This window comes from Emydura macquarii, unplaced genomic scaffold (assembly GCF_026122565.2).
Source record: "Emydura macquarii macquarii isolate MOO-44397 ecotype Brisbane River unplaced genomic scaffold, CSIRO-AGI_Emac_v2 contig_705, whole genome shotgun sequence".
Lineage (NCBI taxonomy): Eukaryota > Metazoa > Chordata > Testudines > Chelidae > Emydura > Emydura macquarii.
The window spans coordinates 5,898,130-5,912,061 of record NW_027130842.1 but is presented as its reverse complement, the minus strand read 5'-3'; the positions used below and the strand labels follow the sequence as shown (position 1 = coordinate 5,912,061).

General features: G+C 36.9%; 1 protein-coding gene across 3 annotated transcripts in view; it reads right to left on the bottom strand.

Annotated features, from left to right (window-relative positions):
* VTA1 (vesicle trafficking 1) overlaps positions 1–13,932 on the bottom strand; it is a 75,903-nt gene that overhangs the window by 9,748 nt on the left and 52,223 nt on the right. For 2 of the 3 annotated variants that reach the window (XM_067542338.1, XM_067542341.1), the window contains exons 5-7: positions 13,770–13,881; positions 4,422–4,589; positions 691–771 (exon numbers count right to left, since the gene is read on the bottom strand). In XM_067542338.1, the coding sequence (XP_067398439.1) occupies positions 691–771; positions 4,422–4,589; positions 13,770–13,881 (361 nt within the window). The remainder of the gene's footprint in view (positions 1–690; positions 772–4,421; positions 4,590–13,769; positions 13,882–13,932) is intronic. The other variant, XM_067542339.1, reaches the window with a different exon arrangement.

Below are 13,932 nucleotides of genomic sequence, written 5' to 3'. Positions count from 1 at the left end.
AAGTTTCCCCCTCTTGGGCCCAGTACCTCTCTCAGCACTCCACTCTGCTCCTCTGCACAACACTGCACATCTCCAGCTTGTGCACTGTCTGTCTGGAGCACAGGGTTTTGATCAGGCACCTGGATGGGCTTAATTGGCCTCAGCTGCTCTTAACTGCCCTCTAATGACTTCTGGCTAGTCTGCCAGGAACAAAGCCCTGAGCATTCTGGGGCTTAAATACCTCCCTTCTACCACTCTCCTACTGCCCTCTATATCACAAGCACCACAGAGTCCCTATCACAATAGTAGCTTATTAGTTCAATACCAATTCAGAGGAAGAGTATTACCTACCTAATTGCTCAACTCTACTTTCTGCAGCATCTGGCCTTTTCAGAAACACAATTCTAAGTACAGACCATGATTTGATTAATTAGGGAATTTCATGAGGTAATAGCTGAAGGTTCTATATCAGCATATTAATAACAGTTGTAAAACTATTTAATTGCTTTCAGACGCTAACTATTTGCATTTCAGTAGCACTCACAATGTGCTAGGTAATGTCCACAAACACAGGAAGACAGTCCCTGCCCCAAAGAGCAGTACACTTTATTAGTGAATTGTCAGCATTACTGAAAGTTTATTCTATTTCTCCTCAAACTATTTTTTGTGCAAAGCAAGTCATAAGCAAAAACATAAAAGCAATTACTTTACCTGCAGATTGAGCATTGTAAAGAGAAGGATCTACAGCTGGGATATTCTGTGGAGAAGGTTGAATGGTATTACTTGTTACACCTGCAAATCAGTGAAACATCAATGGAATTACACTATGTTACTTTTAATTATACACTTAAAAAGCACATTGTTAACAGGAGGTTTAATTGCATTACTTATGTGTTAGCAATCCCAAAGTGGCCTTTATCGTAAATAATTGAGAATGAAGGAAAATTTCAGAAACATTTATAAAGTACTTTTTAAAAATAATTTGTTGGCTATGAATGTTTAAATATTTCTATATAGCACCTTTCATGAAAATGTATTCAAGAACAGCTATTTCAGTACAGTATTTCACAGAGCTAACATCCACAAGTATGGAAAAGTTGCTGTGAAAAAATGTCAAATGAGAGCAGATGGCCACCAGATTTAGAGTTTTAGGGAAAATCAGTACAAGGAACTAGGGGAGGGGGGAAATAAAAGTAGCATTTGTTTATTCTCAAAGATGGTTAAGAATTTCAGGCCAAGAAGAAAAGTTAAGTTTTGAGACAGGACGAGACATAGAAAAGTTGTTCCATCATGACAGGGAACATTTTTTTTATCTGGGATTGTGCTCCTTTGAAAATACAATCCTCACTCCTAAGTCTTGAGCTACAAGTGAGAGAGACAGCACTTCTCTATCTTAAATCTTTCTCAGTCCCCTGAAGTAAGGGTAGTTGTGTGACAGACCAACTCCCTCCCAATACATGCAGACAATCTCTTATTACCCTACAACCAAGGGCATCCTAAACTACCAGTTATGTTCCTCGATAGTGGATGAGGGAACCTCATAAATGGGATGGGCTACTCCGTATATAATAGATGAAGAGTCATGGACCTATGGTTGTGAGTCAGACTAACTACCTATCCATATAAAAAAAGTTGTAGTTACGGAAAAATCCAGATACAAGTGTCTCTCGGTTAGCTAACTTGAAGGAGACCATGGCCTTTTGAAATCACTGAGTTGAAATGGAGGTATGAAGGTGGTAGATGAAGCCTATGGAGGAGTTTATCACCTGAAATGAGAGATCCTAACCGCTAAAACCAAAGTTAAAATTGGGTGTTGGAATGTGAGAACCACATGAGTAACTTAGAAACTGAGTCAAGTCGTCAGAGAACATATTCAGTTCAATATTAGTATTCTTGGAGTGATCAAAATGAGAGGGACTGAATGTGGAATACTCCAATCACATGGTATCACATCTTATCATCCTTTCTTTTCTGCACTGTGATAAATTACATGATATGAAGAGCAACATCAAAGGATGATACAGGCATTATGTGCAGTAGAGGAAAACTTCAAGATCTTAAATTTTGCAGATTACATTGTTCTTTTGGACACAGAGGACTATGCCATGAAAATGTCAATGTCAACTCTCAATGTCAAACATGAGGCTGAAAAAATTGGATTAAGCATCAGTCAAAAGAAAATGAAAGTCAAGATCACTGAAACAGGATCACCAATAATGGTGTGTATATTATTGATAGTGAAGAATATGGAATAGTTAACACGGTTGTGTATCTTGGAAGCACAACAAGTGTTGATGGCCAACTCCGGAAGCAAGCAAGAACTGGGAAAGCAAGAGGAGCTTTTTCAATACTGGTAAATATTTGGAAAAATAAGAAGATTCACACAAGAACTAAGATAAAGTTATACAATGTCATTGTGATACGCACATCGTTATATGTTTCTGAAACTTGGCAAATGCAAAAAGCCCTCAACAGGAAACATCACACATTCTGCTAGAATGTTTGTAGCGAATACTTGGTGTCCACTGGGGGGTAAAGTAACTAACACTGACATGTTACTAAGGACTGGCAAACTGACTGCAGAGATAGTGAGAAAGAAGGCTAAAATCATTTGGGCATTTTGTAAGGATGTCAAAAAAGCATATTCCTAGACAAGCCCTTGATTAGCTATCATTTGGTGGAAGATGAAAAAGAGGAGGATAACAGATGACATAAGAAAACCATTGAGAAAAATGTCACTATCATGGAAACAAACTATAAGTGAGCAAGAAATGTTGCACTAAGCAGATGGAGGTAGAAACACTGGATTGCCTCCTACATCACAAGGCACGAGAACATCTAATAGAATCATGCTATTATAGTTACTCAAAGACATCACAGCAGAGGTAGGTCTTTAGGAATTACATGAATGAGGAGAGGCTAGTGGCCTATCTATGAAGAGCAGTTCCAGTTGACTGCCTCAGGTACCTACAGTATCTGTTTAGGACACATTAAAGCTGGATGGAAATTTTATAATGAAACAATTTCATTGTAAAAGTCACAATTCATTGTAGTGAGATGTTTCACCAAATCTATTATGGATTTAACAAAACTTCTGCCAAAAAGAAACACTATTGGAAGTATTTAAGGATTCACAGCTGTGGCTGGAAATCTGCCAGTCCCAAGAGCCTAAAGCTAAGTGAAGCAGCTAAGTGAAATTGATACTCTTTGTCAGTTTCATAGCTGCTATTCAGTTTATAGAGCATCAAGCATGGCATCACTGGAAGAGCAGAAGGGCTGAGAGATTCCATTAGATATAGTCTCAAATGTAGGAAAAAGATGTATCTGAGTGGGGGGATTTAAGATGAGATTGAATAAGTAAACCAAGGCATCAATGGAGATATTCAAATGGAGTTGCAAAGCTCCAAAGGTGCATTAGAATAACTCACCCTCCTGTGCACTTTTACCAATTAGAACGGATTTAATTACCTATAGGAGAACTTTCTTCATTAGCCCTTTCAGTGAATGGATGTGCTATGTCCAAACTATAAGGGTTTTATATCTTTTTTTTTTTTGCTTATTTTATTGTAACTGTGAGGGTACCCATTACTCATATAAATATCTTTTGGCAATGTGTTGCCAAAGGCTAATTACGCCTAATGTCAACAGTATTTCCTTTTATCAGTTATAAATATATTGTCTTTCAATTCTATTGAAGATCTTCTTGATCTTGTATAATGAAAAATAGCAAGTGGGAGTGCCCAATTTGCATTCTCTTATCACATTCGTTAGTTGGTATATACCTGTCTCCTGATTTCCCTCCTTTCTAAACTAAACTTCTTTTCAATCTTTTACATTTCTCCTCATATGGAGCTTTTCTATGCCTCTAATCATTTATGCTGCCTACCTCTGAATCCCTTATATTTCTTCTACATCTCTTTGAGACAGGGTCATCAGAAATAAGCACAGTATTCTAACTGTGGATGTACAGTGATTTAAATAATTACGTTTTAATATTTCAATAGTTTCTAGACCTTTCTTTATACTCTGCATTTTGGTTAGTTTTCTGACTACCACTTGTCCACTGAGTAGATACTTTAATTGATTTGTCCATTAAGATTTGTTTCTAATGGGAAAAGTAAATTCTTGTCATTATCCTTCGTAGTCAAAGACCAAAAAGATTTTGCCAAACTTCTAACAAAAAAATCACTTTCAGGCAGAGACCAAACATAGAAAGTTTCAGCCCAATAAGTGAAAATTCCAGAAAATCACAAGTGTCCAAAAACATGAGGACTAGAATAGTAATTTATGAAATATTAACTATAAAAGTTGCCTCTGTTCTAATACATATATAATGCAACTTTAATATATTGTATATATACCTTGAAAGGATGCTATAGTGGAATAACAAAGCACCATACAGTAAAATTAAATCTGTGTTCTTGGATATAAATGCAACATACCTGTGCTATGAGGTACTTCAGCTGGAGTGTTGGCTGGAGCATGTGCACCAGGTGGGATATGTATGCCAGTATAATTACTAGTTGGCATGTTTGGTTCATATGTAGAAGACGATGGCTGAGATACTTGGGTAGGTAGAGTTGATGAGCTAGCTTCTTCACTTTCAGCATCTATTAAGATACAGAAAAGGGTTCTATAATTCTTATTTGTGCAAACATATAAACTGCCATTTATTTCTGCAACAATAATCCACCTTGACTTCTCTATCTGGATAACAGCTTACAAAGTTATAAAATGAATGGTTTAACAAAAAACTCCCAAAACAAATAATGATCTCTTGAAGTAAGAGTGCATCTTGGGATAAGTTCTGGGAGCTCACACGCTTAAAATTTAGAGCTGTAGACAGATGCTTGAAAGAATGCATGCCATCAGCTGCAAAGGGCTAGCAAATCTCCAAAGACACATAAACTGTGATTTTTTATTTTTTTTTAAACAACGCATGTAACGTGGCCAAATTTGGGCACAGGGATGGCAAAAGGCATATACCTGACACAAAAACCACCACCCCTACCAAATTTCAAGCCCCAATCCAAAACATGGGGCACTAGAGCTTTCCAAAGAAAAGGCTGCCAGAATTTTTTAATGTAGGCAAAACAATGTATTTTCTCCTAACCACATTCTCAGAAATAGCTGAATTGTTTTGGCTAAAATTATCCAGAACAATTCAGTATGAGAAAGACACCCCAGCATGGAACATTTCAACCCAAAAAGTTTTGCAAAGTTACAAGTAACTGAAACCAGAGTCTTATAATGGGAAAATTTGGGCAAACAATAATAGGTGGTCTCCTATAATACATATACACCTACATGGCACCACAGAAAGTGGGATATTCATTTATTTGGGTGTATGCAAATATCCAATTTGTATGTGAAAATTAAGCACAAAACAATTTCATGTATGTTCATTGCTGAAAAATTAGCCTCCATATGCAGATAGCTGAAAGTGCTTCACTTACTGTATGCAGGCTATCTGCCCAATACACTATCTAAAATTGAAAACTCATAATGCAATGAGCAAAACCCATATTGGACTCTTTATAAAAAGGTGGCTTTGTTTAAATGAACTTCTTTTATTAGAGGCTCAAACTCAATTAAAGTAATCACCAGAACATGAAAAGTATTCTTTCCTTTCTGGAATGTCATATGTTTAATGTTTCACCTGTCCAAAATGAAGAAAGCAAAAAATTAGTGCTTTATAATCTACATAGATGAGACTTTCACAGATACAGTAGAATGGTCCCACCCCCAGTTTAACAGCTTCTGTGCTGTTGAGGAAGATGAAAGTCTCGGGGAAGGAGAACATCAAGTTGGAGCAGAGAGAAACGATCTGATGCTTACAGATGATGTCATGGCACCCTCTTGCACTGAGGATACCCCTCCAAGTTATTAGGAAGAGACCCATAATAGTAATGGGGGATTCAATTGTTAGTAATATAGATAGTTGTGATGATTGGGAGAACTGAATGGTGAATTTCCTGTAGGTGTGAAGATTGTGGTTCTCTGAAGACATCTTCATAGATGTATGTGTAGTGCTCGGGAGGAGCCAATGGTCATGGTACATGTAGGTACCAATGACAGATGGAAAGATAGGCGAGAGAGAGGTCCTTGGGGCCAAATTTAGATTGCTGGACAAGAGATTACCATTCAGAACCTCCATGGTAGCATTCTCTGAAATGCTTCCAGTTCCATGAGTAGGGCCCGTTAGGCAGAACTGCAGGGTCTCAATGCATGGATGAGATAATGGAGTTGAGAGAAGGGATTTAGGATTACTAGGAACTGTGGAACCTTTTAGGAAAGGAAGAGCCTATACAGGAAGGATGGGCTCCACCTAAACCAAAACAAAATCAGACGGCTGGCATGTAAAATTAAAAAGGTGGTAGAGGAGCTTTTAAACTATGGGCTAGGGGTAAAGCTGACAGGAGTGGAGCAGCACATGGCTCAACCAAGACAACCCTTAGGGGAGGATTTATTGAAAGGGATACTCTATATTCTAGAAAAGATCAGAGGATAAAGTTGATAAAGTACAGATTCTGAACTGAAGAGAAGCAGTCAAACAAAAAAGAGTGCCATCAATTATATCACATGAAGACAGACAGCTAAATATTAAGAAATTTTATAAGTGCTTGTATACAAATGCTAGAAGTCTAAATAGTATGATGGGTGAACTTGAGTGCCTGGTATTAAATGAAGATATTTATATCATAGGCATCACAGAAACTTTGTGGAACAATGAAAATTAATGGGACACAATACCAGGGTACAAAATATATAGGAATGACAGGATAGGTTGTGCTAGTGGGTGAATGTTGCTATATATAAAAGAAAGCATAGATTCACATATAGCAAAAATGTTAAATGAATCAAACAGTACCATAGAATCTTTATGGATAGAAATTCCACACTTGAATAATAAGGGCATAGCAGTAGGAATATACTACCAACCACCTGACAAGGTGATGGCAATTGTGAAATGCTCACCTAGATTAGAGAGGCTACAAAAACAGAAAAGCCAGTAATAATGGGGGATTTCAACTATCCCCATATTAACTGGGTAAGTACATGTCAGCTCAGGATGGGATGCATAGATAAAATTTCTAGACACCATTATTGACTGCCTCTTGGAGCAGCTAGTCCTAGAACCCACAAGGGGAGAGGCAATTCCTGATATAGTTCTAAGTGGAGTACAGGATCTGGTCCAAGAGATGAATACAGCAACCATAATGGAATTAAAGTTAACTTCCTTGTAAGGGGGAAAATAGTGAAGAAACCCACTACAGTAGCATTTAACTTCAGAAAGGGAAACTATACAAAAATGAGGAAGCTAGTTAAATGGCAATTAAAAGGAACAGACACAAGAGTGAAATGCCTGCAAACTACATGGAAACTTTTACAAAATACCGGCTCAAACTATTGATATACCCCAAATAATAATAATAATAATAATTAAAAACCAGTAAGAGGACCAAAATAATGCCACCATAGTTAAACAGTAGGCAAAAGGCATCTTTTAAAAAGCAGAAGTCAAATCCTACTAAGGAAAATAGAAAGGAGCATAAACTCTGGCAAGTCAAGTGTAAAAGTATAATTAGGCAGGCCAAAAAAGAATTTGACGAGTGACTAGCAAAAGACACAAAAACAAATAGCAATTTTTTAAAATGCATGAGAAGCAAGAAGCCTGCCAAACATTCAGTTGGGTCACTGGATGATAGAGGTGCTAAAGGAGCACTCGTGGAAGACTTGTGGGGAAGCTAAAGGAATTCTTTGCACTGGTCTTCATCACAGAGGATGTGGGGGAGATTCCTACACCTGAGGCATTCTTTTTAAGTGACAAATCTGAGGAACTGTCCCAGATCAAGATGTCACTAGAGGTGGTTTTGGAACAAACTGATAAATTAAATAGTAATAAGTCACCAGGACCAAGATGGTATTCATCCATGAGTTCTGAAGAAACTCAAATATGAAACTGCAGAACTACTAACTGTGATCTGTAACCAATTGTTTAAATTAGCTTTTGTACCAGATGACTGGAGAATACTTAATGTAATGCCAATTTTTAAAAAAGGCTCCAGAGGCAATCTTGGCTATTACACGCCAGTAAGCCTAACTTCAGTACCAGGCAAATCGGTTGAAACTTTAGTAAACAGCAGAATTGTTAGACACAAAGATAAACATGATATGTTGGGGAAGGGTCAACAATGGGTTTTGTAAAGAGAAATCATGCCTCACCAATCTTATTAGAATTTTTTGTGGGTGTGAACAAGCATGTGGACTAGGGGGATCCAGTGGATATAGACTTTTAGAAAGCCTATGACAACATCCCTCACCAAAGGCTCTTAAATAAAGTAAGCAGTCATGGGATAAGGGAGAAGGTCCTCTTATGGATCTGTAACTGGTTAAAAGATCAGAAAGAAAGGAGTCAGAATAAATGGTCAGTTTTCACAGTGGAGAAAGGTAAATAGCAGAGTCTCCCCAGGATCTGTAATGGAACCAGAACTGTTCAACATATTCACAAATGATCTGGAAAAGAGGATTAACAATGAGATGGCAAAATATGCATATGATACAAAATTGAGAGAGTTAAGTCCACAGTTGACTGTGAAGAGTTACAAAGGGATCTCATAAAACTCACTGACTGAGCAACAAAATAGCAGATGTTGATAAGTGCAAAGTAATGCACATTGGAACACCTAATCCCAACTATCCAAACAAAATGATGGGATCTAAATTCGCTGTTACCCTCAAGAAAGATCTTAATTATTGTACATAGTTCTCTGAAAACATCTGCTCAATTTGCAGTGGCAGGCAAAAAAACAAAGAATGTGATGAACCCTTAGGAAAGGGATAGATAATAAGACAGATATCATAATGCCATTATATAAATCTATGGTACTCCCTCACCTTGAACACTGACTGCAGTTCTGTTTGCTCCATGTAAAAAAAAAGAAACTTTAGAATTGGAAAAGGTATAGAGAAGAGCAAGAAAAATTATTAGGGCAGAGGTCCCCAAGTGGTGGGGCACGACCCCCCCAGGGCGCAGAGGTATGTTCAGGGAGGGCACAACAGGGCTCGGGCCAGCCCCCAGAGGGGGTGGGGAGGAAGAGCCATCCTGCTACACTCTGTCACGAGCTCTGCTCTGGCCCTGCCTCCCAGCCATGGCCCCCAACTCTGCTCCCGCAACTGCAGCCCTGCTTCCAGCCTCAGTTCCCTGGCCCTAACCACAGCCCCCCAAAACCTTGACCCACCTTCCAGATGCAGCCCCCGGCCCCAACCATGGCCCCACTCCCAGCCCCAGCTGGAGAGAGTGCAGGGGGTGCAGACAGGGGTAAGGGAGAGATGTGAGGTAAAAGGTTTGGGGATCACTGGATTAGGAGTATGAAAGAGCTTCCATATGAGGAGAGATTAAAAAGCCTGGGCCTGTTCATCTTAGAAAAGAGACGATATGATAGAGATCTATTAAATCATGTGTGTGGAGAAAGTATATAGGGAAGTGTTATTTACCTCTTCACATAACACAAAAACCAGGGGTCACCCAATAAAATTAACTGGCAGCAGGTTTAAAACAAACATAAGGAAGTATTTCTTCACACAATGCACAGTCAACCTGTGGAACTCGTTGCCATGGGATGTTGTGAAGGCCAAAAGTATAACTGGGTTCAAAAAAAGAATTAGATAAGTTCATGGAGAAGAGGTCTATCAATGGCCATTAGCCAAGATGGTCAGGGATGAAATCCCATACTGTGGGTGTCCCTAAACCTCAGACTGCCAGAAGCTGGGACTGGATGACGGGATGAATCACTCGCTGATTGCCCTATTCTGTTCATTCCCTCTGCAGCATCTGGCACTGGCCACTGTCGGAAGACAGGATAGTGGGCTGGATGGACTACTTATCTGATGCAGCATGGCCATTTTTATATAATCCTGAGTTGTAATATTCCTGAACAGGATCGAAAAGTTGTTGATTCAAAGTTAAGCAATTAGTTATTTTAAAGATGTTGGATCAGAGTTTTTCATTCAAGAAACCGTTTTAAGTGTGAGATCTGAACACACCATAACCTCATTAAGAAATATAAATCTTTTAGAGTAAGTCAATGACAGTAAAATTAAATAATTTGTTTCTCAAAAGACAATAATAATCTAAGTTTAAAATATTTGTAATAGGAATGTTTAAAAACTTTGCTATAAAAATACAGTCGTCACACTTCAATTTTATAGTTTTCTTTTTAACAACTGATAATTCAAACGGTAAATATTAAGACTTTTATGGTTTTACAAAAGCCTTGCTTAAAGCGATCTAATATTTATATTTCTAATTTTCTTGTAAATATATATAGCCAAAGCAATATTTACAGTTCTAGATCCAATGTGAGGGAATTATCATTCTATATTTGCCTTCTTTAACAGTCACATTTTTATTGCCACACATTGTTTAAACTACTTTTATACAGAGTGAAAACTACATTTATACAGAGTGAAAACTACATTACATCAATATTTCATCTTGGCAAATATAATAAACTAACTTTCTACTTCGAAGGTAGCAATCTATAGTTAAAGCAGATCATAAAAGTAACAAATCTGCAACATTACCGTAATCATTCTGACACACAATACCAACAAGTTTTTAATTAAAATACCATATTGAGTACATGTATACAGCTTAGAGTATCACACAAATACCGGTATGAAAACCATATTTCTGAGGTGTCAGGAATCCCAGACTAGAACTCTAAAGACTGTCTCTTTTTTTCAACTGATCATGTAAAAATTTCAGTTTCCAAATCATTTCATTTTCTTATCCTGGTGCACCATTTTACTCCAATTTACTGCAAACTATGGTTCTAATAGAATTTAGAATCCATAACTTTCCTCAAATCAGATAAGAAGGGTACCTCCCCTTCCTGAGAGTCAAGGTTTATTGCGTTTACAAATTGATCCTTGTTCTTGTGAGGACTGCAAAGGCTCCCTGGAACTCTCTAATATCAGTGTCTGTAGTTCATGTATTTTACAGTCTTTATACTTTGTCTATTTAGGAATTTTTTTTATTTATAATTATACAGCTTATAACTATGTTTTTCTTGACTGGTATAAAAGCTTACTACATGACCCAAGGGTACTCCTGAGTGACCTTCCTATGTACTCTATGACTAGTATTCCAACCACATTAATAAATCAAGTGTGTCATTTTAAGTTTCCATGCTCTTGTGGCATACTGACAAAAGCCTCCACTAAATCCAAGAGCAGAACTATAGAAAGAAAGCCTATGTTACTGTATAAACATCTCCAAGACTTACAGTATGGTCTTCAAGAATCACAGGGACCACAACACTTATGGAAAATATGGTAATTTGTCAAACTACAGAGGGCTAGTTTCATTCTATTTAAACATGTACTTTTTCATTTGCAGGAGGAGGAAGAAAGTGAGCAAGCAGAAAGGAATGGGGAAAGTCAAGCAGCATGTTTAAACAATGATGCTTTTCTTTCTGGGATGAACAAAGCAAGAATTATGATAAAATCTTTTTCCAGAATATTCTACAGAAAAATCTATTTGCATATGATCTTTGGCTCTACAAAGCTCAAAATGTTATGGCATGTATGCCATATCTGGTACAATGTTAATAGTTCTCTGAAAAAAGTATTTTGTCATTTTAGTGCCCAGACATAAAAATATGATATGGAGTTAATGCCTAAAATAATCATGCCTTACTGAATAAACTAAAAACTTGTCAAACATACAAAAAATATAGCCTGTATTTTTCATAATCAACATATTGCAAGCTCACTTTGAATAGCAATGCTTTCATTTTACTTACTCACATCTGGCAGTACCTTACTCCACAATAAGTTCCACTGACTTGAATGGGACTTCGTAGTCACTGTATACTATTCAATGTAACCAAGGTTACAACAAACTGGCCCACTATTTGTAATAGTTGTAAAGTAAACCAAAGACATTGTTTACCTTTACTTTTACCCTGGCAATAGGAGTTGCAATTTTCACTTTTTCCTACAGTTCCAGTAATGATATGGAGTGAAGAGTAGTGGTTTTAGCACATTAGTAAGAGTGAAAAACTACTGATTTCTAATCTCCCATCTGACAGTTTCTGTGGCCTTGGGCATGTCACTTACCCTCCTTTGCTTGTTTCACAGTCTGTAAAAAGAGGAGGCATAATACTACTTACATTCCTCACTCTAAGGATCAGTTAATATTTGTACAACATTTTGAAGATTAGAAGTGGTATGTAAGTTTTAACATTAACAGTAATACTACACTTTGCTTAGCATTCATACAATTTCACAAGAAACAAATGAGTTCTGTGGGTGATCACTAAAGCTATAAACCTGAATAATAAAACAATGGCTTTAATTTGCAGAATCTATATTTGCACATTTATAATAAAAACTAACTCATTTCACAATAATTCTTTTCACAACATTTTTCAGTTAACTAAGTGCATGTCAAACAGGGCTGCACACATGAAAGTCATGGTTTACATAGGTGCACAACATCTGCCCTAGAAGTTTGCACCAGTACAACTACATGAGTGTAGCTGCACCACTAGCTAAAAACCTCAGTTTTAGACAAAGCCTAATTCTACAGAACTACACAAGAATCCAGTTTCAATTTCACACAGCATTATTTTTTACTTTTTAAACTTGTGCACTGTAGCAACTGGCTGCTATGCTACAGCTCACACACAACTGCATTTCAGTGGTGAGTGCAGTGATTCATGTGTTTGTAAAGTGCTTTGGGTTTCTTTGGTAGGAAAAATATACTACAAGACATTTATAATAACTAGGATAAACTAATAGTCTGGAAATCACACTGAAATATGATTAAATAATATCAGTTCACAAACATTTATGAATTTCACTTATACAGGTTTTAATACTATGTTCTAAGGAATATATTTCTATGTTATGTATATAACATAATTTGCAGCTACAGTCCTTTAGGTGACCCTGTTCATCTCTACTTTTAAAAGTATAAAGGCTAATAAGTCAACTACATAATAAAAGTAAAACTAAACCACAGAATCACTTTAGAGATTAGTTTAAAAACATTAATACAAACAGAGATATCTTGTATGTCTATCAGAAAAAAAGTTGACAGTAAAATATACATAGTTAAATAGAGAATGGATGTATTAGTTTAAAATATTTTTTTTTAAATAGAAAGCTTGTAAATACCATAAGCAGAGAAGTGTATCTGCTGATTGCTACATGTATCACTCATCCCATTTCACATGTACAACTCTGGCACACATGTATTTTTTTGAAGAGATACACACCTTCATATTTCAGGGCACAAACCAATCTGTTATTTAAGAGAGGTTGGAAGAAATGCTCCCTGAGAGCAGATTATTCTATGACCACCTAGTACTAATCCCCAACAGGAAACTCGACTAGACAAACCACTGATCTCATCCAGTACAGCAGTTCTTATGTTCCTATTTTTCTCCACACCATCAGCTAGTGAACACCTCAAGCAGCATAGTATATTTGAAGGACCAACACTCCAATCTCTTCTCAGATTGGAAGTTGTGCCCATCCTTCCTTTTTTTAAGGTTAGATGGGAAAGGGTTCCCCCAAAATATGAGATCATGGTACAGAAAGGTTGAGAATCAGATCCATAATAGTAAATGTCTATCTCCTAATGTTTAACACATTTTAAATTAAATTGAAATAGGAAAGTTCTCTTTGGAGAAAAACATATATAACAATATTTACTTTAATTCACTAGCCCATCCAACCTGTTAAAATTACTTTACTTGAAATAGCAATGTACATACCATAATCTTCCTCTTCCATTCCAATAGGTCCAGGTTGAGGAGTCTCTCCATTCTTTAGACAGTTATGAATATACGCTGCCTTCCATCTGGCATACTTTCTGTGTTGAACATTCTGGGGCAGGTAAAAAACATGTCAAAATATAAGTTAATTTTAAAGACATTC